Genomic DNA, 22650 nt, shown 5'->3' with positions numbered 1-22650 from the left:
TAACGTTTACTTACAAATTGTAACATTGTACAACAACGGACTTGTCGTCCAAACACTAATAATAACAAAATAATACTTACGAGTGCAGCAGTATGAGACGTGTACAGCACGACGGACGAACTTCGAAAAACTAAGAACTGCGTTGGAGTCGGGGGTCTTATATACCCTCGACTCTATTGTATCTTTTCCAGGTCGAAGGGTCTGGCAGTTTTTCACTTCATTGGAAACTTGGCCACGGTCAGGGCCATGAGGATTAGGTTTGGCAATTATCTCATGGCCTTGAAGGTACTGCGTCCCAGGGTCTACGTCGTTGAAGGCGACATATTTATTGTATTAGTCATAGTACTGCCTGGGTCGTGCCCCCTACATAGTACTATACTAAATTAGACTATTGGTAAAGTTTCTTACAAAGAATACTGTTCAATTCACGATGGAACTGCATAGGTTCCTCTTGGCTATCCTTCTATTCCGTTCTTTATTTTATTTCCTCCTTTTTTTCCCGACTCTCGTAAAAATTCGTTTCGCAACTAAAATCACTTGTGCCGGTGCCAAATGCCAACCGCAAGTTAGATTAATGCGAGTTCCTTGTAACTGGAAAACTCACCGACAACCGCGAATCTACTCTTTCGGTTCGTCATTTCGAAAATTCGTCGATCGACTCTGTTACATTTGTACAATTTATCTTGTACGATAATTTTCTAGCTAATAATACTAGTAAATTGATACTGACTTTCTTTTTACGATCTTACAGTTTTTACCATGTCCAAAGGATGTTGAAACAATTTATACGGTAATTTGCAATTTGTAAAATTTCACTGATATGTTTAACTGTGCAAAACCCTGGCCTTGGTAATCAATTTTTCATCCGTTACGAGACTCGAGGCTCGAGGCTCGAGTAGCGTGATCTCTTATTGATGCAACTTCCTCTGGGAGAATAATATAAAAGTCATGAGCTCCACTGTCTGTATTTATGTATTCTTTTGTAATTTATACATAAGTATACATATATACAATCGTATCATCCTCCTTTGTATTAATTGGTAAAAAGAGAACGAAGGAAGTTGAAATACAGTGAGATATATCTGAACAGGGACGATATCTCGCTTTCTATACTAACAAGACAACAAAGCCATTTGACATAAAAATCTTCGTTTCGGTTGCGTCGAACTTGAAAAAAGGTTGTTTTATGAGGTTGTTACGGATGAAATGGCCAAATTATTAATACTCAATAGAATTTTACCGAACGTCGTTGTTGGAATATCAATTAACGCTGCGAATTACTGCAACACAGTGCATTAATTTAAACATTGTGTAGGCAATAATTTTACAAGGCAATTCTCGTTTATAACAAAGTGTATATTTTCGTGCTAGACTGACTCAGACGTTAGACTTTGGTGACGTTCTGCCGACGGACTGAGCACCCCCTTTGTGCACTCCTTCGGGTATATATATCCCTCGGTCCGAGCTCTGTTTTACGGGCATCCGTCACAAACATGGCACATGGTCCTTAACCTTGAATGGCCTCTTCTATCGAATAGGCAAGGAAGTTTTCCCACGCCTAGGAACGGGCGGCGTGGCTAACATTCGCTCACAATTGGTAATTTTTCTTAGGAATTTAACTTATACCGTTGATTTGTTAAATTTCTGAACAATTTCTGAAATTTCTGGCCATTTCATACGCAAATAACCTAATTTCGACGAGTTTTCCCAACAAGTGGGTAGATGAAAGTTTCACCAGTAAATAGTTATTGGCTAGCTTTTTCGCAAATAGTTTGCTCTGTACTCGGCGGTAGTGCGACGGAACTGTCTCGATCGGAATGAAATGAGAGTAAATTTTGTCGGAAATGATTTACGTTCCCTCCGTCGTCTTCCTGTCGCGTCGCTGTCTCTCCTCCTCCTGCGGCGCGTCCCATGATTAAAACACTGCTTCGGTTTCTTGTCTTTCTGCGATTGAGCAGCTCTCTCATGCCTTTCTGAAAGTTGCGCGAAAGGAAAGCGTATAGAAAAGGGTTTAGACAGGAGTTTGTGTAGGAAATTAAGAAAGTGAACAAGGTGAGAAGTGTGCTGAAATTCGATGACCGATCATAACTGGGGCTCCAATGACGCCAGGCGATTCGTGCTTGTTGCGGCAGATTGCACACGGCAAACGTCATCACTACTGCGATCAGCATTCTAGAAAATTTCGTCTCCTTTAATTTTCAATTCTCAAGCCGGCGTTGACGATACTTTATAGATATAAATATAATTCGTGATATACACCGAGTGAAATTACCGAGAATCGGTAAGGGATTCTCTCGGTTCTCTACTTATGTATACATTCATAAAGATACGAATTTGCAGAGATAAAAAAGTCTGCAATCTAGCAGTAAAAATATAACGCTTACCTTATTACACCGCGTCTAGCGCGAAGCACATTTCTACTGGAATTGTGGACACGATGAAGGCTATCGTCTTTGCTTTTAGTTGCCAAGCCTGATCCGCCGAGGGTGGTGCCGCTTCTTCGTAATCCGACGGCAATTCTCGAATAGAGGCAAGACATAAGCAGCAGCGGAAGTAAGTAAAGAAAGACGAGGTTCACGGCGTCCAGCAAAGTTTTGTTGTGTTTCTGGATATTGGCTATGCAAATGACATCCACGTCGCCGTTGATTAAACGATTTTCCATGGTTTCGACGTAGAAGAATCGCGGGAGAGCGTAGACCGCGGCAACGATCCAAACTATTCCTATTACGAGTTGTAGTCGGCTTCTCGTCAGCACCGATCTGCATTTAATCGGATAAACGATAGCCAGGTATCGTTCGATGCAAACCACCATGAGAATTAAAACGCTGGCTGTGTAGGAAAGCGCGTGAACGAACATGTACACTTTGCAAAGGACGTCACCGAGTGGCCAGCTGTTCATCAAGTAATTCGTTAACGTTTGATACACGCAAAACACACCGACGCAGAAGTCGGCCACCGCTAAATTCGCCAAAAAGAAATTGGTGATGCTTCGCAGTCGTCGTGAAAACGTTACCACAAAGATCACCATTAAGTTACCTGAAAGCAAAATTCAAAGATACGGTCCTGAGCTTACACAGGTATGTACGGTCGGGTTCTTCTCGGTACGTTCCTTTCTTCAAAATGTGAGCCGTTTCAACATTCCATCAGAAAAGATCATCCATTTGTCCCGAATTAAGAAATATTAAATTACATTTTTTCAAATATAAGCAAATGTAGCCACGTACTTTAATTCGAGTGACAAGCGGTACAACGCTAGTATTTACATTATAAATGAATTTGAATACTTTCACTTAAGAACAAGTTTTATTACTTTGCACGATGTTTGCTGCTTTCCTTCTTGTCAATGATCGATGGTAAACTTCAGAGCGCGTGACATGAATACGGGCGAAATTGTCTTGGGGATTTGAGTGACAATTCGATCGATCTAGATCGAGACGATCGCTTACCGAGAAAGCAGAAAACGAAGACGATGGTGTAGAGTGTAATAAAAATTAGTCTGATATCGGTTCTGTCAAGAATGTATTCCTCGTTCAGAGATATATCGCGCAAGGAAGTTTCGTTGTCCATCGAGCTTCTTTTACCATGAATTTCATGAATGACAACGACGTCACGGCTGTCAATCATTCTGCAAAGAGATTACAAGAAATATAACCACAATTATTACCACAGATTTGCTACGAATGCAAATTTGCAACTTCGTGAACGCAGTTACTAATTGGAAGAATTTGATTTTAGAAGTGACGAAGGAATAGTAAATTTCCAATTTGGCTTAACGTTGAGTAAAGGAGATGATAATCTCTAATCTATTAATATGATTTATCAATCAAGTTCTATACATACAAGATTAGGAGGTATCCTGATAATTACGAATTAGAATTAAAATTAGAGAAATCTATATATATTTCCACTCCTGAACAAATTTCATCATTCGAGGCGTAAGTTTGGTCGCGTCACAAAAAGTGTCGTTCAAGGTTGTTTGCGACTGTTTCGACGTTTTCTTCAAATGAAATTTCATGAAACTTGGTCGAACCTTTCCACATAGTTCGACGAAACCCTTTTTTTCCTTCCGGTTGCTTTTAAGTCTAACGAGGACAGTGGAAAATGGAAAGCGACCGATAATTACGAAAAAACATCCAGGTTTTATGAAAAGAAAATGCAAAAAAATTTGCTTCTCCTACCGTAATTAAGCGTTCTGCATTTAATGATGAAACAGGCAAACATTACTTTACAACGTTACTATAAATAGCGAAGTGATTTGCTTGAGCGTTGTTTATAGATTACGTTACGCATTCTATTGAATTTTCATTTTCGAAAAGATAATCTCACGTCGTGTTGAGACAATTGTTTTCTGCTTTAGATCGTTGAAAGTACGAAAGTACTATTACTTTATAGTTACTTATAGTATGAAAGTACTATTACTTTATAATTACTTATAGTACGAAAGTACTATTACTTTATAGTTACTTATAGTTACTTATAGTACGAAAGTACTATTACTTTATAGTTACTTACTACTATATAGTTACTTTATAACAAATGAATTGGCTTTCAGGCGCTGGCTGTAAATTCTGTTAGTAAAAAAGTTGAACGTGCTAACATTAGTTAGAAAATTAGAATTGATTTCCATTATTTTGCATATCATTTAAAGTCAAGTTTATACGCCTTGGAATTTTCGCGTGCAAGTCACGACTTTGTGCAAGCGGTAGAACGTGCTGTTGCATAGCTTTTGTGCTATTGCACCTTGTTGGTACAGACGTTATTCCTGTGATTATGCACAAATAACGAAACATTGGTTAATCCAATGTGTGTACAAAAATCCAATGCGTACTCGCAAAGTGTTTTTCATTCAAACACTTACAAAAACCTTTGAATACGAGTAACGTGTTGCGTAATCATATTATATATGTAGTGCAGAACTCGTCTGCTGTTAACGCAGTCCTTTTTCTAGAACAGATCTTTTACATTCATACAGTAAGTGTTCAATCGTTTTAAAAAATTCTGTGCATCAAGTGAATCGTACTTGTGTTTTCATTAATTGCAACAAGCGTTTTCTACAAGTGTTCGAATATTTTCTTGAGTACTTAATGAATATAATTATAAGAATGCCACTTGGGCAGATAATATTTCGATAACTTTTCCTCGTACTATCTCCGCCACCATGGATACATATCTGAGCTTAGTTTGTAATTACGTTGTTCAACAATCGGTATTTTTTTTCCGCGTATGATACACACTAATCCGTAAAGTATTTCATTTTATCAACGATACTAATCCGTGATATTTAGGGGAAATTCTGAAACGATATCGCTAGAGTAATAATATTCCACGTGCAAGTGTACAAATTTAAATCGAACGCTCGTGTAATTTCGATTAAGATCGAAGAATTCAAAGACAGATTAGGCGATATAATGTTTAGATTTAAAAGTTTAGATATAGTTGTAACAGTTCTAAAATAAAAATAACAAAGCCAAGGTTGGATTGATCGAGGAGAATTTAATTGAAAATATAGATTTGTTGCATCAATAACTTATTTTATTTTGGTATCAATTTATGAATAAAAAAGAATACCTAAGTGGAAAAAGCGTGACTTATTGTGCGTCTTTCGCTGCAATCTTTATCTGATATGAATTATTCAGAAGCTACGATGATTAATCCTACAAATTGAAATTGAAAGAAAATACAAATATTATTTTCTTAAATTTATCTTAGAAGATTCTGTTATTTTCGTTCTTCTCTCATAAAAGGCGAGCTTATGGAGCTAAAACACTTGTTCCTTGATACTAATGAAATTGTTAATGCTAAAAGAAGCAAATATTCTTCTTTTACAATTCATAACAATCGGTAAGTTAAATTTTAAGGAATTAATTATTCATTCTGTAACAATAATAACTTTGTAACGAAAATCAAAAGTAAATCGAAGAATAATATTCTGTGTAGTGTTATACTGCTGTGTTATCACCGTTATGGTGTGAATACACTTAGTGTACGAAATAAATTCTAAAAAAATGGCATTACGTTCACTATCTAGTTGTGCGATAATCAATATCTCCAACGGACGTACATTTAATCTAAAAATCATACTAACGCGTTATACCATGCGAATCTTGCGAATCTAATTGATTGCTTTTTGCTAGAAAACAAAAAAAACGTGACTTATTATATCGTTGCCATTCTCTTCACGTCATAATCATATCTTATTTCTTGTAATTATAAGTGTTTCAACACCAATGAACTCTCGCATATATACGATAGCTTACCTATTACTTTCAATCACATAGACACTGTAGTTTTCACTGTAGTGTTCTAGATCGATTCGTTCGATCAGAAAAAATCAAAGAGGGAATCGTGGAATTCCCAAAGTTGAGCCGAATAAACAGCTTCTTTCCTCTCGAAGCGTGTCGCAATAAGTCAATTGAATTATCCCGTTTCATCGCGCACTCGATTGGCCATTTAGAAAGTTACAAGTTTACCGATTCTACGATAAGTTTTCAATCAACTGATTTATTGTAAATCAATTTGAATTCTCGAACTTGTCACATATTCTTCCAAGATATCCCTGCTATTTATAATAATTCGTCCTTTTGTTTCTTGGATCTCTCGGCAAAAGGTTAATGTCTCGTTGTCAATGGTACTTTGTCATTTATATTTGCCGCCGTGGAATCGATAAATTAACGGGGTCAACGATAACACCGGTTATGAAACTATTTGTGGGAGGACGAAAACTAACGTAGCAAACGGCCAGACCTCTATTTCGCGCGGTACTGAAAGCTCGAAGCTTTCATTCATAATCACCAGCCTGTGAATTGACCGGGTATCCTGGGATCTCGCGCAGGCGTTCCGCCCTCGTCCCATTAGTTTCTCCATTCGTCGAAAGTGTGCAAAGAAATCGGCCAGACAAACGAGTCAACAAAGAATGATAATTCGATCAACAGTAGCCTAACTATCAAGACGACTCACAATAACAAAGTATTCTTCTCAATGCTCCGTGTCAATCTACGAAGAAATTTTTTCAACTTTTTAATTGAAATTTGTACTACGATAAATTTCTGTTCTCAATTACCCTTTTGAGTGAATGGTGGAACAATTGTTTCATTATTGGAACGCTTTATGTTTTCAGTCATAACATTTAAGTATTATTATATCATTTATAAATTGTTATAAATGGCTGTGGTAAATATCATTCAAATGGACTGAAAATGGACTCTTGTAAGTTAAGTTAATTATCTTGTTAATTTATCTTATAGATAATTCTCATCGGTGTTAAAAAAGCGGAACAGCTGGAAATTTGGATATCAGATAGATGCTAGCGTCCATAGTCGTCGAGGAAGAAAGTGGGGACACTGTGATAAATACATGCCAACAGTCAGAGCTTCGGCGATTTCTCGAGAGTATGAAGCAATAATATTTGTTATAATCAACGGCGGTATCCTCGAGCGGGCTTGCGCTTTGCACCGAGCTCACGTTTCTTACGTTGATAGATAGTTCTTGTTGTCTTATAATTGCTCTGACAAAAGAGTTCTATCCTATTATGATCTCGTATCAAAAGTCTATTTATTTTATCGTTCCATTACGATAATATTTTCTCTCTGTAGAAATTCTCCGAACTTCTCGTAGAAATTCCAATGTAATCGTCTCGACAACAACTGAACATTATAAAATCGTGACTATAAAAATTAAACCCGCTGTAGAAGCAAATTGCTTGTACATAGTGTTTTATAGTGTGACGTGTTCCAAGTGTAATTCGAAGCATGTTGAATAAGGCGAAAAGTACGGTTTACGAGAAAAGTGAGTTTACACAACTTAGGCCAGAGAGTTTAGGAAAACTAAGTTTCTGCTTTTTCGTCCGTAAAGATCGCACTATCGTTTGCGGAATTTTCTTTGGCGAATTTTTCGTCAAAGTTTCGCGAGCTGTTTCGCAAGTCCAAGCGAAATTTTTGCATGCATTCCTCTGTTGTTTCAAGTGTCGCGATGCAGCAAGGACTGTTGTTACGACTACGCGAAACGCAGGCTGCCGATTCTTTCGTGGGCAAGGGACTACAAGTTCTCGTGGTTGGCTCAAGATGCGTTGGCCGGCTTCACCGTTGGCCTAACAGCCGTTCCGCAAGGCATCGCTTACGGTATCGTCGCTGAATTAAGTCCTGAGGTAAGTTGAAATGAGGAAAGCAAGTGGCGAGAAAAGCAATCTTTCTCTATACAATTTACCTTTCCTCCAGACAAAGAGAAACTCTAACTCCTCTCATTTCTGTTTCTATCTCTAGGGATCATTTTTCTTACGAGTCGTTCATTAGTCTCTAGCTTCTTTCATTGCTCGCTCCTCAGAAGTGTCACGTTCTTTTAAATTTTTGTTTTTGCCTTCAGTATGGATTATACGCGTCTTTCATGGCCTCGTTCGTATATATTATTTTTGGCTCTTGTAAAAGTATCACCATCGGCCCAACTGCTATTATGGCAACGATGGTGCGACCTTTAGTGCTGGAATACGGTGCCGACATGGCGATTTTGCTTACGTTTCTAAAGGGTTGCATTATCGCGTTGCTCGGACTTTTTCATTTAGGTGAGTGATTAGTTTTTTTTTTTCATTGAGATATACTCTTACGTAGATTCAAAAGTGTTCTGGACTCGGAATTTCCAAATCTTTGGCGAATAGCCAAATTTCATCTGAAGAGTTCATTCTTCGTGTCTAATTAAAAGTTTCTTTCTACCTTCTATTTTTATTTTTTGCTTTCTGAAAAACGAATGTGCATTTTCTGTATGCAGATTTCCTTTGAAATAAAATCATAAATAACATCAAATAAATAAAACTTTCAACCTTTTTCTCCATTCATGCAATAAATTAATAATTTGGATTTTGATGTCGATTTGAATTTCAAATATCTTTGCAGCTGCGATCGTAAACATTTACATAAACATACGCAATCAACGTATACCCATTGTGTGAAAAAAATATCGAACTGAATTAAAATAAAAATTCTAAACGAAGCGTTGCATTGATACAACAATGACGGGTTAATATCCATTTTAAATCTAGTAGCCTTTAATCTTCTTATCTTTCGTGACATTCGAAAAAGTTCAACGTGTATTTCAGGTTTTTTGTTGGACTTTATTTCCTTACCCGTCATCACGGGTTTCACTGCGGCGGCGTCCATTAATATAGCCACCTCGCAGTTTAAACCGTTGTTAGGAATTGCTGGTAGAAGCGAAGATCTGGTAGACTCTTTGGTCTCGGTATTTTCGAATCTGAACAGCATCCGATACCAAGACACGTTGCTAGGCATTGCAACGATAGTGGTTTTGGTTTTGTTTAAGGTAAATTTTATAATATAAGCGCAATACGATCAACGTGCAGTGCAGTGCAGTTTACTACGTAATTTTCTCAACTGAATTTTTATATTGATTTTTATCTAAGAATTTACCTGGACGTCGGACTGGTACCTGGCCACAGAGAATCGCTTGGGCCGGCATCTTAGCGCGTAACGCATTGGTGGTCATCGTAGGAACTCTGATCGCGTATATCTTTTTTATCAACGATAAAGAGCCTTTCAAGCTAACCGGTGAGAACAACACGATAATTGGAAGATCCATCTCGTGAGAAACCACGTTCTTTGGTCATTCGTTGAACCGTTATAATACCGTATCGTCACGAGCGAAAGAGGAACAGATGGAGCAAAATAAATGATTTTTAGGAACGATGGGTAATGGACTGCCACCGTTCGGTCCACCGTCTTTCTCGATAACAGCCAACAATCGAACGTACGATTTCCTTGAAGCAACCGCTGCTATGGGAACGACGCTTTTCTCCATACCGATCGTTTCTACCATCGAACACATGGCGATAGCAAAGGCTTTTGGTATGTCATATACTCACGTAGTATATATGCATGATACAATCTATATTCGAAAGAACAAACTCTCATTCTATCTATCTATCTATCTATATATATATATATATAATTTTGGAAATTACTTTATGAATAATTTTGATCGAGCTACGAACTTTTAGCAAAGGGAACATTTTTGGACGGCACGCAAGAAATGCTCGCTTTAGGATTGTGCAACATATTCGGTTCGTTTGCTCGATCAATGCCAGTTACTGGCTCTTTTACGCGAACGGCTGTCAATTATTCTTCCGGAGTGAAAACTACTTTCGGTGGTTTGTTTACAGGTAAATATGTGTGTGCTTAAATTTTAAAACAAGTTCGTTTTGAACCTTTTCATCAGAGCGTTGAAAATCTATTTAATCGACAAACATTCAATCAAACTTTGCAGGCAAGCACGTCTTTGCAATGTAAATAAGGAAAATGCGATTTCTAGACACAGACTCCTTGAAGTTTCGTTAAAAAGTTATAACAAAAAATATATAAAAATATATCGCCGGATTTCAGATCATTAAACTTTCACGCGTAGAGAATGAAGACACGTATTATCAAACAATGCTAATACGTAGATATGAATTATTACGAGATGACAGCGAAAGATAAATGTCGTAACGTGAATTCGTTTCCTGTTTTCCTTAAAGAGTTTTTCTTGATCGCGATCATTCGTTCGTTTCAGGATGTCTCGTGTTACTCGCATCTAGCTTGCTGACAACTACTTTTCGTTTTATTCCTAAAGCGACTTTAGCTGGCGTTATAATATGCTCTATGTATTACATGCTCGACTTTAAAACGTATGCCCTATTGTGGCGCGCAAAAAGTAAGTATATACATTGAATCGCGATGAACGCAAATGAATTTAAAATTTCTCACAGTTGTGCCTCCTTTCAGAAATCGACTTTTTCCTCATGTTGATCACTTTGCTATTCTGCGTCTTTCTTAAGTTAGAATGGGGAATCATGATCGGTATAGGGTTAAATCTAGTAGTATTACTGTATTTCTCGGCTCGACCGTCGATTCAAAACAAAATCGAACAGGTAAAGTAAATGATCTGCTCTTGCACAGTCACTCTAGTATTATTAAAAATTGAAGAATCTAATTCTCGTCCTATTCGATAAATCGTACGATACGTTATATTAAATGGATATTCGGTCACGCATGTATTCTTTCTTTTTTATACTGTAGGTAGGAGATAGAAACGTGATTCGCGTTATTCCTGAGGAAAGTATCACGTTTCCAGCAGCGGAGCATTTCCGAGCTAGCGTAATGAAACTTTCAGAAGGAAACTCACTCGATGTTATACTTGACTGCAAAAATTTGAAGAGGACCGACGTAACGGTTGCAAAGGTAAGTGATGCATAAGTTATCCTTACGAACGCAAGTTAATTAAAGTTAATTAATAATTAAATTATTGAATAATAAAAATTTTGAACAATACATACAGTGATGAATATTAGCACTGCATTTTCTTGCAAAATTCTGCGTGAAACTTTAATTTCTGTAGAACATGAAACTTCTCCGCGTTTTTTAAATAAATTTATACAGAGTTTTACAAGAAAAGCTAATCTACATGTATCAGTAATTTTGTTCATTACGACATAATTGAAACTTATACATATATGTAATTTTTAATCTAAATCAAAATGATTGTTTTATAGAATCTTAAATTATTGGCCAACGATCTAGAACTTCAAGGAACGACTATCATTTATGAAAACTGTCAAGATGATATTGAACATGTATTGAAGACTTTTGTTCCAAGCCACTGAATGTATCTATTTAAACCATTTAATATTTATAGTTTTCGTGTCCTTGGATTAGGACATGTTTCTTCTTTCAAAGATACTATACTGTACGATTTGCTAAAAATATCTTTTTGCAATGGATCATTCTAATATAATAAAACTGTGGTTAAAAATGGCTGTGTCTAATGTGTCATCGTGTGAATTTTATTCAAAAGATACAATACCTCAGTGATAGCAATATAAGCGCACTGTTTTGTTGTCAATGATAAAAGTAAATCTCATCGTAATTGACAATTTACACACATAAACAGTCAATTTATATGTTAAGTGTTAAGTGTACCTGGATCGATTCGATGAGTATTTTCGATATGCTCCTCCATCGTTTCGTTCTCCGGCAGTATCCAATAGCAGTACTTGCAATATGTGCGCCGATGAAATTTAATGTGGGTGGATAATGACAGCAGTGTAGCAATTTGTTCGTGACAGAAATTGCACTCAAATTTCAAGGCTCGTTGCTCTGACAACTACAATTCAAATAATTTAGACTATAATTCAAACAATATCGACAAAAACTGACAATATATCGACATTTTACGAGTGATAATACAATACAATTAACAATACAAATTCTGCAATACATCATACAATTGATTATACTAATTGAATAATAAATAATAGAACCACTTACATTTATTCCATCGTCGTTTTCGTTGTATTCGTTCTTTTCCGAAATAACAGTGTATTGAGGCATTTTCGAATCGGTGCATTGCTTTTTTCGGAGCTGTAGCGGTAATACGACTGGATATTTTCCTTCTTCCAACTAAAAACACATTTTCTTCGTTATAAACATGTACGGCAAGATGTCCATCTTTAAAAACCGCCAACTTTGGCAATACCGCCAAAAGAATATCAAAATAGCATATATATATGTGAATAAAAATATGTAAGAATATTTAAAAAAGTACGAAATTAAATATTTTCGATATTAAAAAGAAATAATTATTCACATTATTAACATTAAAAGTCATAATCACGTCAGTTTGGTTTATTTTAAAATGTCTAAGGAATATCGTCATTTCCGCCGTTACAATACTGATTTTATCATTAATTGTTATAATAACAAGTTTTCAATGATCTTTCGTCTAGAATAAAATTATTATTGTAAAATTTGAAAGTAATAATTAAATTTCATGAAATTAATGGAAAATTGCTTTTATAAACTGTAACTTTTCATGAATTTTGAATATGAATGTTCAAATGTGACGTAAAATTGCGCAATGCGCATGATCGCGACGTTAGTTGAAACATGGCTTCTGAACAGTGCGGGCCGTTTCGAATGTTTTCACGAAATTTTACTTTATTTTGAACAGTGTACAGACGAGTGATGTAAAAAAGAATCGTATTTATTCAAAAACTAGAAATATAAAATATCGTGAATTCGAATGCGTTGAGCACAGTCTCGTTAAGGTTACGTAAAACCACGTTTATTTATTCTACTCACTACACACTACTAATGCGTATATATATATATATATATATATATATATATATATATATATACGCATTAGTAACATTGCACATACTTAATTTCAAAGTCCTTTACACTTCATTTCTTTTCACACCACTTTGAAATGTAATTTGAATTTTATCGTTTAACTGTGCCACTACAGACACACCGATGTTCAATGTAATTTGATAAAATTTCATGGCGTTTCAATATTTCTTGAAAATTTTTCCGCGGGTAAACGTGACGCCATGTTGCTTTGTTGTGCCGGTAGCGTCATCTTCGTTTTAAACAGTTGGTGTTTCGTTCAAATCGTATGTACGTTAGTAAAACGCGGCGTTCCTCAAATTTTCGAATTTACGAATAAAACGAAGAGTGATAATGATAATTCGATGATTCGTGCGCGATTAAAACATCGAAAGAGAAAGGACATTGAAAATTTGGTTATAAAATATGTGTATAAGTGAACAGCAGCAACATACCTTCCTGGAACTTTGAATCGGTGGACGAATGTCGTATACAAAGTCTTTTTTCGTCATCTTCTCGCTGATGTTCCGATTACAACGTAAATTGTATTTCATGGCGTCTCCCAACATCTAATTCCTGCGGCTTTGGTGAGTGTTTATATTTCGTAATTACTACAATACTCTCGATATTCATATTTTTCAACATTCGTTTGCTGCTACGTTTGTAGCTACATTTACGTGTATATGGTAGATTTGTGTACGATACGTATGAACAAGTTTCGCAGGTTTTTACGAAAACTAATTTATTACGTAACGTGTTTATTTGTCACACTTTATAATGGTAAAATTACAAAGAATCCTTAAATTAATATCATTTCGTTATCAATATTATTATTATTGTTACTATAATTTTTTTTTTATAAAATTTATTCTCGTTACGCGTCACTTTAATCAAAAAATCCTTAAAATATGTAAATCGTATCGTGTCTGATCACGATAAGAATCTGTATTTTGTAAGTAGCTGTACGCTACCACATAACAGAAGAATAAACACGAGCTAAAGTCATTTCTATACTTATACCTCGTGACAACCTGCACCTTCGTTAGACGCAAAGTTTCATATTTTAGCTGCACTGTGTGACAGTGTTAAAAACAGATACTCGCGTCCGAGTATCACATGTATACGTAGTGTATGACCTGAACGTTCAGCCATCGTGTTTATCGAGTAACTACATTTTAAGAAATAAATAATCTTTATACTATGGCGTGTGTTTCATTTTATATGACTAGAGAATCGTGGCATTGAAAACTAGAGCTGATTTTCATCACACACAGACACACTCATACGCGCGCACGACACACAAAGATTCGTATCTTTATAATTGCATTTATCGAAAAAAAAAAAGAAAAAGAAGAAAGTGTAGCTTCTCTTGTCCGTCGTAATGTGTATACGTACACAAGTAACGAATTCTTTTTCGATGAAGGAAATCTGTTTGTTACATGTGCCATATTGCAGAAAATAATTCAACCTAGCAGAATTTCGGAAAGAGCTCTGTTCGTAATTTGTTGCACGAAATGCACACACGCGTAGGCCTTCGTATAGATTAAAATAGGCATTCGAGATCGTTTCACTTTCTAAACGAGAATCTAGTCAAGGAATATTTCGATACTGTATTTACATCGATAACACAGATTCTTAAACGTTCTATTCTCTTGCTATAAAATAAATCACGAGGGCGTCGCATCGCGAAGCGAATGAAAATATTTTATTCAACATTGTTGATGGTGGCGATATCACTGCACGAATGGTTTAGATGCTATCTAAATGAGTGTTCATCTCGTATTTAAATTCCCTATTATTTCTTCTAGAAGAATCCTGATGTAAGAGCAACGGCGCTCTTTCTTGTCTAATTTCAGGAAGCGTAGCAAGTTCTTGAACAGGACTTCGTTGCCATATGCTTTTAAGCAATTCTTGATAGCCCCTTCTTCGAACCTGTATTCATTAGTTTTAGTTAGTGTGATGTTTAATTAATATTTATATTAATATTGCACTATTAATGTAGTGTATGTCACGGAGAGAAAGACAAAGAGAAAGAGAAAGAGAAAGAGAAAGAGAAAGAGAAAGAGAAAGAGAAAGAGAAGATGAATTCAAGATATGAAATCGTATCTTTGATAATTTACGATGCATTCACGTTGTAAAACGTACTTGTCTGTGATGAAGTTCATGCAGGTACAATGTAGACAGAGACATGTCGGCAGCGATTAATTCCACCGGTACAGACAGATCGGTAGAAAATTCGTGACTGGATACAAACACAGAAGCGCCTAGAGATTGATTCGATATTCCTTGTTGCAAACCATATAGGAATCCTTTTTCATTATGTACAGGTCCTTCGGCTTTGTTCAAACCACGTTGAACGGCATGAGGCAAAATATCCGACTTTACATTCAACAGTTCATCTCCAGCGGCTGAAACGTGCGAAGTACAAGGCTGCTGGTTTATGAAGTTACTCGTGGTTGGTCCACCTGGTTGATTCACCATTGTGCTTCGAATTATATTCGACACTATGTCGTTGTACTGAAATTTAGACGAATTAGACAAATTAAAATGGACGCTGTTAGATTTCGATATCTCTTCAAATTGAGGTTTATTTCGACACTTACGCCAGGTCCTAGGCTAGACAGACTGCTCAGGCTTGCCAAAAGGGGATTAATTTCACCGTGTATGCCACTTTGCACTTCCTTTCTCACCCTTTCTCTCAAAGCTGCGACAAAATTCTCAGCGTGGCTCGGCGGTTTCCATTCGGGGTTCGTTAAGGTGAAATGAATAAGGGATAATTCGGTTTTCCCGTCTTCCGCCTGCGTATATTGATCTGACATAGGCATCTGAGCCTTCTCCGGATCCGCGACGTACTGGTTTGGATCGTATTTGGCAGCTCGGTCCGTTTGCCACGTTGGATTTCCATGTTTTCGCACGTCCATTTGTGCGAAACTGCAAACATCGCCGACGCCTGTCACTTCGATTGTGAAATTGCGAAAAAAGTCTACGATATCTAAAGCTCGTTGTCTCATGCGAAAGCATAGAATATACGGTGTAATCAAGGGGGAGATTAATTCTTCTAAAAGGTAGACTGCACGATACTGAAACAGTTGTGCCACTTCTGCTCTTGTGGCTTGAGTATGAGCGTGACCTCGCCAACTGTCCGGTCTGTAATGTGTATGCGCTAAGACAGCGGTCAATAGGGTCTCTGGACACCAAACTAAATTTTCATCGGGGATAAAATTCCGGACTCCTGCTATTATTGCACCTAATATAGTCATGGTAGTCAACACGTGCTCCACCGTGAGCACATCTTCGTCGTATACGGTTAATATTAATAAAACTATCAATATACTTCCAGCCACGAAAGTAACGTTCCTCGCGATAACAGTCATAGTGGGGGACGTAAATATGCTCATGTATTTCGACGCTGGACGGTACGCGCGACTTAAACGGGCATTCAATTCGTGATCTAGTTCGTTGAAATGACGAAGGTATAATCGACCGTATAGAGACCACATTCTCGTACCTAAGGTTCCTGGTTCCCGCTTGATGATCTGTTCGGACAGAAATATTTTTCAATACGATTATTTTCATTCCTACGACACGAAATACATACACGCGAGATTCATGATTCGTGGATCGAACCGGTTACTCACCTCACCGTAGTTAAAAAACAAATAGAGTATCTGCCAGAAAAAAATCAACGGGCAAAGTAGAAAATTCACTATTCCAACCCATAAAATATGCTTGGACAAGGATCTTGCAAGCTCTTGTCTTTTGTTTAACTTTTTGTAATCCTCTTTGAGATGCCAATTATTTTCAAACGGAGACCACGGCCCCCCTGTGCAAGAACAGTTAAGTTATTCATATTTAGTAATTAGTTAGGTAATTCGCAAATGTCTAAATATCTAGAATCATACAAAACAGAAGTAGCTCCATGTTGTATTTCAATCCTGTTGTCATGAAAATGATCTCTCCTACAACAGGGATTTTTAATCGAACAGGTAACAGAGATTTGTTGATCATAGCCACCATATAATTTTTAAATCTTAATATTCTATGGTATATATCTAATTCCGTAAGCTCTCTTTTGTGAATGCACATCTCCTGTTCTTTTTGAACTTCTATGACTCGCTTTTGTACCTCGTGCCAGGTGAGATTGTCCAAATCGCAGTCTGCGATTTTCAACGCGATATTAAAGAACAGCTTTATGTCCCAATACTGCATACAATGATATACAACTTTTAGTAATCGCAAAATCCAAAAAATTGCTGCCACTAGAAGACAAATCCAAGTAACCAGACCCATAGATGCCAAGCATTCGCTCGATGGGAGAATCACGTCGCTTATCGACGTTTTGTGCGACGTTTGAGGCTTGTTCCTGAGGAAAATATGTCAAATTTATTAATCAAGCTTCTTACATACATTCGTTATCGTGCTCGTATTGTTCGGAAGATCTTACTTAAATAATACGGAGTAATCGACGCAATGAAGGAGAAAGGTCGAGAAAGCAATTACAAAAATGAGTTGTACTAATTCAAGCACTTCTTGAAGTATCATGCAAACAAAACCATGATTCTGGTGGTAGTGATACATTCTTGTAAAAAATGAATCTAGATCCTCAATGTGATTCCATCTAGCCTTATTTCCTTCTGGTACCACGTGTATTATAAAACCAGATTCCTGAGGTATTTCCCTGTCATCATCCTCTTCGTCCTCTTCTTCTCCGTTGTATGGCTCCATACGTTGGTAGCTGCCATCCAAGACCGTCGTCATCTAGAAATGCGATTCGTGCAGATTTATTTTTCCAATATATCAATTCAATTCCGTACACGTTAAATTAAACAAAAATTTGTAAGCGATACAAGGAGTATATTTGATTACAATGTATTTTTTGGTAGGACGAACCAAATGTTTTTGAGGAGGTAGAAAAAAAAGAGATTCAGTGTTAAATACAAGGATTCCTAAAAAATACAGCCTTACCGTTTTTGCTCGTCGGTTTGGCTCTACACAGGTAATGACAGTTTCTCGTTTCATTCTCACATGTCATTAAGAATAATTAACTACCGGTCAACGGTTGCTCCACAAGCATCTAGAATGTAAGCCACCCACCAAATGAACTTGTTAATGCGTCAAAAGATGCATTTATATTCACCTATTTGTTTCTTTATTCTATCTTTCATTTCTACTACAATATGCATCAGAAAGAATGAAACTTTTGCACTATTTCTTTTATTTTGTTTTTAGACTCTTTATCCATGTCTTGATGACTCTACCTTTATCTAAAGATTGCATTAGAGTTTCTCAATCGATTGCTCATCTTTTGTAACAAAGAGCTTGTTAATACTAAAAAAAATACTGTTTAATCCCGTGTAATTCTCTTGCAAGTATGTGTAAAAAATTAATAATTTTGCAATTTATTTTCTCAATCAATATGCTTCTCTACCTTTGCTTTGATTTGCAAAACTAATATTGCATAAAATTTTAATTATTTTGTTAATAATAATTTAATAATGGTAATTATTTTAATAACTTTAATAATAATTATTTTAATAATTTTAATAACAATAATTTAATAATAATATTCATGTGACGCATACATATCTAACGATAATATTTAATTAATTGGACTAAGGAAAATAAAAAAAAGTTAGACGATCGATGGACGCACGATAGAAAATTTGACTTGGTTTTGCCAATAAGAGGAAGAAGTGAAGAATCTTCTCAATATATTTTTTCACGTGAAATCAAAGTTTCGATTTTTGCGAAAATCTTTATATTTCGATTACGACTTCGAATCGTTTGTGCATCAAGCATCGCTTTTGTCTATGCTTTTGGCTGACCTTTATTCGACGAAAATAGAAGCGTCGTAGACGCTGCAGCGAAAGCGATAGGAATGTTTGGTAACACAGCTGATCTCCATAAACAAAGCATCCTGCCGTACCTTCGTTTCTGCAGACTTTTGTACTGCTTTCCAAATTGACCCGTGTTTATTAATATCGACTGCAAACTCATGAATCGTCACTCACATAATGACCGCGACGCGAACAATTATTCACTGCTAATTTAGACGCTTAATCGTTAGAAACGTACGGTCACGTTTCTCACCATCTTTGCTGAATTTTCCTTCTATTCCTAGTCCACTTTGTTCTACTAGTCACGAACCACGCGTTGATCTTAGAAAGCATTATTTACGCTACTTCCAGTTGAACGGCTGATGAAAACGATTTCTATCTTATCGATTCTGTTCCGTGGCGCTGCGGTTGAATCGGTATGGTAGGATGTGACACGAAAATTGTAAGGGGGCTCTGGTGCTTCTTCCCTTGTAGGAACCTGAGTAGGTAAGGCAGGATTCTGCCGTAGGTTCACGTACAAAAATATACACGTAATTCTTTTTACAGTTTAGTCTTTGGTTTATTATCACAAATGTGCGCTTACAAATTTCGTACAGAATGGTTCTTACCCGTAATAGCGAAGATAACAAAAATAGTAGGAGTAGTAGAAGTAATAGAAGAACTTTTCCCTCTTCGCAACCAGGTTTTATACCCTTGACTTACGGAGAGAAAAACTCTTCCCGGGTTTTTTATTTCTTCTATAAAAAGAAGTCGCTGTTTGTTCTATTGGAAACTCATCTTGCGACGGAAGGTTTTAGGATGTAAGTGGCGCTGTTTCGAGTTGCGCGGAGGTAGCGATCGCTACACCCTCGAGCGTGTGTCATAAAAATATATTGGACGTTACATCTATTCTATACCTCGTCTGTGGTGTATACCATAGATAGAAGAGGAAGGCACGAAATAAATTAGCTACATATTTTACAGAACACTAGTAACTCGTAGTGTTCTGTTCCACAAATACATCGTTTCTCATAAAAGCTTCTCGTAATAATTTCCGTCTCGTAATAATTGGTATCAAACATCGAACGATATATTTTTACATTTTATATTTTTTTCTCATCTTTTTATAAAAAGCATTGGTGTTCGCATTTTTCTTCTTTTCGGTCCTCCAATCACGTCGTAGAATGAAAGGCCCGAACGGATGAACAGTATAGCTATCGCTTAAAATTTTCTACGAGCATAGTAACTGTAACACATTTCCCCACCGTTTTATCCATCAGTTCATGAATCTTGAAGTAAGGTGCATTAGTATGCTCGTCTTTTCTCGTTTTTTAAATGCAGAATGTTGTCGATGGTAAAATTGGAAAGGGGGATGACTCGATCTTGACAAGAACGAGAAAAAAGAATGAACTGACAATACGTCTGACGTTTAATTGCAATATTATATTTACAGCGTATCATGGAACATTGTAATTACAAAAATATCGTTTTACAATACGACACGAGTTGTATGTATGTATGTATGTATGTATGTCATTCTAAAGTCTCGAGTCGAATGCGATCACGTATCGCGTCAATTGCTTTATCAAAGTGTCATTTAATTTATTACACAAAGATAAGAAATTGTATTATCATTTACATTTAACAATGTTAATTCTCCGAAAATCGAAAACAAAAATATATATGGTATAAGCTAGAAGAATCTTCGTAGCAAATTCAACTTAACTCGAAATAAAAATACAGAAGCCATCTTATATTTAACAATAAACGCGACAAAATATAAAAACAAGACTGTTGAGATTCAGGACATTAAATATAGAGTTTAACTCGATGCTTTTCTCTTTTAAATTTTACATAATTACCAGCTTTTAGACCAATTACAATTTATTCAACTAATAATAATAATAATGATAATACTTATCCTGTTATTCTATATGTACATATTAAGATTGATCATTCGAAGAATTCAAAATGATACGAAATAAAGTGTAAAGTGAACCTGCAATTATTTCAACAGGCATCGAATCAATTTCTATACGTAATTCGTCAAATCAGTTGAATTTACGAATAAACATCTTCCTATTTACGCGCTCTTTAGTCAGCTTAATGTTCTCTACCGATGACTGTGGGCAATCGAGACCGTTACGCGTCGCGATAATGGATAGAAACATAGAGACGCGATTCAGGAGTATCGTTCGAAAGATGCGAGCAAGTTTCGCCGTATAATACATCCATCATCTAATTCGTACGTTCGTTTTTTTGGAAACTTGACTCTAACATTCCAGCGACAGCGCGTTTAGTTTCGCTGTTGCTGATCGTTTATTATCGCGAGTATCGAGAAACTTCGAGGGCTAGATTAGAAAGCTCATCAAACTCGACAAGGCATCGTCTCATTTGAACGTCTTTAAACGAATGTGTAATACGTGATTCTGTCTTCTTCTCTTTCTTTTCTTTTCCTTTTAAACGAAAATCTGACAGATTTTATTTAAAAAAAAAAGGAGATTCTCATGCGAAGCAAGATAATGTCCCTCGAGGTCACTTGAACTCGGGAAGGGGATGGTCCCTCGTCAGCAACCAATTGGAGATTGTCGACGAGATTTACCCCTCGTACACGCACAGAGATTCGAGCACGAATACCGAAGAAATTGGAAACGACGGAATCTCTTCGCTCGGTCAATCGCTCGGTCGAGCTGGTCGTTAGTTTCCGCGACAACAGCTATCCTCCGTCGGCCTTTTTCGGTAATTGATCGCCGCCACAGCTTCATTTCTAACGTCGACCTCGATCTCGAAACAGCGACGAATACTGCGAGGAAGTAGAAACTAGGGGGCCCGGATACGGATACGGAGGACGTTTCGTTGTACGTTGTTCGCGCGTTACTCCCGCGAGATGATCTGTCCAGGTCGCCGCGGCGTTATCCTGCGTCTGGGCGCCAACAGTCCGCTCAGTCCCCTGGTCTCCTCGTGTTTCGTGCTCGCTGCTGTGCTTGTTTCAGCGGACGTAGGCTCGGTCGGCTCGATTTCGCTGGAGCTGGAAGCTTCCGGTTCTTCGGACGCTTCATCCGAATGGCTGGGTGGAACCACCGGTGGCTCGGTTGCCTTGCGGCGTGGCAACAACGGCGATCTTCTCGACGCCAGAGACACCGGGGCTCTGGTGGTTGTCTTCGGGTGTACTTGCAGCCTGTTTCGATTGCGCAGTTTGTTCAGTGGGTTGACGGTCGTGGAGCGTGTCGGGGGCGGGCTGGTCTCTGCAGGTGCCTGCGAACAGAAATAATTTTCGATGGGAATGGAACTTGTCACGAATGGCACGATAATCCGCTCCCCACGCCAAAAGTATGCACATTGATCGAATTGATCATTTTCTGAGTCCGTTTTGAAATAGAATCTTTTTCCAAGTTCCTGGCAACGTTTCGACAAGGGCCTGGAACTTTTTTTTTTAAACTTTGATTTTTCAAGCAAAAATCTAACTTTCAATTTTTAAAAGATTAACAACTAGCCGGTCTTAGCCAAATTGCAAGTTTTCGTCACTGGAATAATTACTTGTAAATATTCCACCGTCGAATAGAAAAAGTTTGCTTCGATGGTCAAAATGTATCATGTGTGTGAGCATTCCAATACGCCAATAGTTGTCTAGCGCTCGCAGTGGAGGCGTTGAAAATTTAAGATTCGCCAGAAAGTTTCCAAAAAAA

The 22650-nt window shown here is 37.1% G+C and overlaps 6 protein-coding genes across 16 annotated transcripts in view; 2 read left to right on the top strand and 4 right to left on the bottom strand.

Annotated features, from left to right (window-relative positions):
- Positions 1 to 497: 497 nt before the first annotated feature.
- LOC122531128 (autophagy-related protein 9A) lies at positions 498 to 19301 on the bottom strand. 5 transcript variants are annotated; one of them, XM_043658745.1, is made up of 8 exons: positions 18974 to 19301; positions 18114 to 18222; positions 17593 to 17906; positions 17051 to 17511; positions 16787 to 16971; positions 15752 to 16684; positions 15370 to 15665; positions 498 to 623 (listed from the first exon to the last, which is right to left on the bottom strand). In XM_043658745.1, the coding sequence occupies exons 2-8, from the start codon at positions 18165 to 18167 to the stop codon at positions 572 to 574; spliced, it is 2295 nt and encodes a 764-aa protein (XP_043514680.1). In that variant the 5' UTR covers positions 18168 to 18222; positions 18974 to 19301; the 3' UTR covers positions 498 to 571. The 5 variants fall into 5 exon arrangements, with proteins under 5 accessions (XP_043514680.1, XP_043514675.1, XP_043514677.1 ...); XM_043658740.1 differs by lacking the exon at positions 498 to 623 and adding an exon at positions 14734 to 15080 and having other exon boundaries at positions 15294 to 15665; positions 18974 to 19299; XM_043658742.1 differs by lacking the exon at positions 498 to 623 and adding an exon at positions 14734 to 15080 and having other exon boundaries at positions 15294 to 15665; positions 19075 to 19299.
- Positions 1582 to 3624, bottom strand: LOC122531131 (trissin receptor). The gene is made up of 3 exons (XM_043658755.1): positions 3447 to 3624; positions 2385 to 3036; positions 1582 to 2172 (listed from the first exon to the last, which is right to left on the bottom strand). Exons 1-3 carry the CDS (start codon positions 3622 to 3624, stop codon positions 1746 to 1748), a joined length of 1257 nt encoding a protein of 418 aa, XP_043514690.1. The 3' UTR covers positions 1582 to 1745.
- On the top strand, positions 2538 to 11807 carry LOC122531129 (sodium-independent sulfate anion transporter-like). 5 transcript variants are annotated; one of them, XM_043658746.1, is made up of 12 exons: positions 4876 to 4971; positions 7245 to 7388; positions 7962 to 8143; positions 8359 to 8554; positions 9086 to 9306; positions 9407 to 9551; positions 9684 to 9848; positions 10001 to 10162; positions 10552 to 10692; positions 10764 to 10909; positions 11058 to 11219; positions 11531 to 11807. In XM_043658746.1, exons 2-12 carry the CDS (start codon positions 7301 to 7303, stop codon positions 11639 to 11641), a joined length of 1719 nt encoding a protein of 572 aa, XP_043514681.1. In that variant the 5' UTR covers positions 4876 to 4971; positions 7245 to 7300; the 3' UTR covers positions 11642 to 11807. The 5 variants fall into 5 exon arrangements, with proteins under 5 accessions (XP_043514685.1, XP_043514681.1, XP_043514686.1 ...); XM_043658748.1 differs by lacking the exon at positions 4876 to 4971 and adding an exon at positions 6579 to 6966; XM_043658749.1 differs by lacking the exons at positions 4876 to 4971; positions 7245 to 7388 and adding exons at positions 7404 to 7659; positions 7717 to 7785.
- On the bottom strand, positions 3498 to 13732 carry LOC122531135. Of its 2 annotated transcripts, XM_043658761.1 has the most exons (4): positions 13604 to 13732; positions 12306 to 12437; positions 11958 to 12141; positions 3498 to 3625 (listed from the first exon to the last, which is right to left on the bottom strand). In XM_043658761.1, exons 1-4 carry the CDS (start codon positions 13715 to 13717, stop codon positions 3621 to 3623), a joined length of 435 nt encoding a protein of 144 aa, XP_043514696.1. In that variant the 5' UTR covers positions 13718 to 13732; the 3' UTR covers positions 3498 to 3620. The 2 variants fall into 2 exon arrangements, with proteins under 2 accessions (XP_043514696.1, XP_043514694.1); XM_043658759.1 differs by lacking the exon at positions 3498 to 3625 and having other exon boundaries at positions 11879 to 12141.
- The window catches only part of LOC122531125, an 85748-nt gene continuing 76280 nt past the window's right edge, over positions 13183 to 22650 (top strand). The window contains exon 1 of the mRNA XM_043658734.1: positions 13183 to 13735. The gene's annotated coding sequence lies outside the window, so the exon portion shown is untranslated. The remainder of the gene's footprint in view (positions 13736 to 22650) is intronic.
- LOC122531127 (mucin-5AC-like) overlaps positions 20565 to 22650 on the bottom strand; it is a 10903-nt gene continuing 8817 nt past the window's right edge. For both annotated transcript variants that reach the window (XM_043658739.1, XM_043658738.1), the window contains exon 10: positions 20565 to 22219. In XM_043658739.1, coding sequence (XP_043514674.1) covers positions 21839 to 22219 — 381 coding nt within the window. In that variant the 3' untranslated portion in view covers positions 20565 to 21838. The remainder of the gene's footprint in view (positions 22220 to 22650) is intronic.

Source organism: Frieseomelitta varia, unplaced genomic scaffold (genome assembly GCF_011392965.1).
Source record: "Frieseomelitta varia isolate USP_RPSP 00005682 unplaced genomic scaffold, Fvar_1.2 scaffold_376, whole genome shotgun sequence".
Lineage (NCBI taxonomy): Eukaryota > Metazoa > Arthropoda > Insecta > Hymenoptera > Apidae > Frieseomelitta > Frieseomelitta varia.
This window is presented reverse-complemented; position numbering and strand designations above follow the sequence as displayed.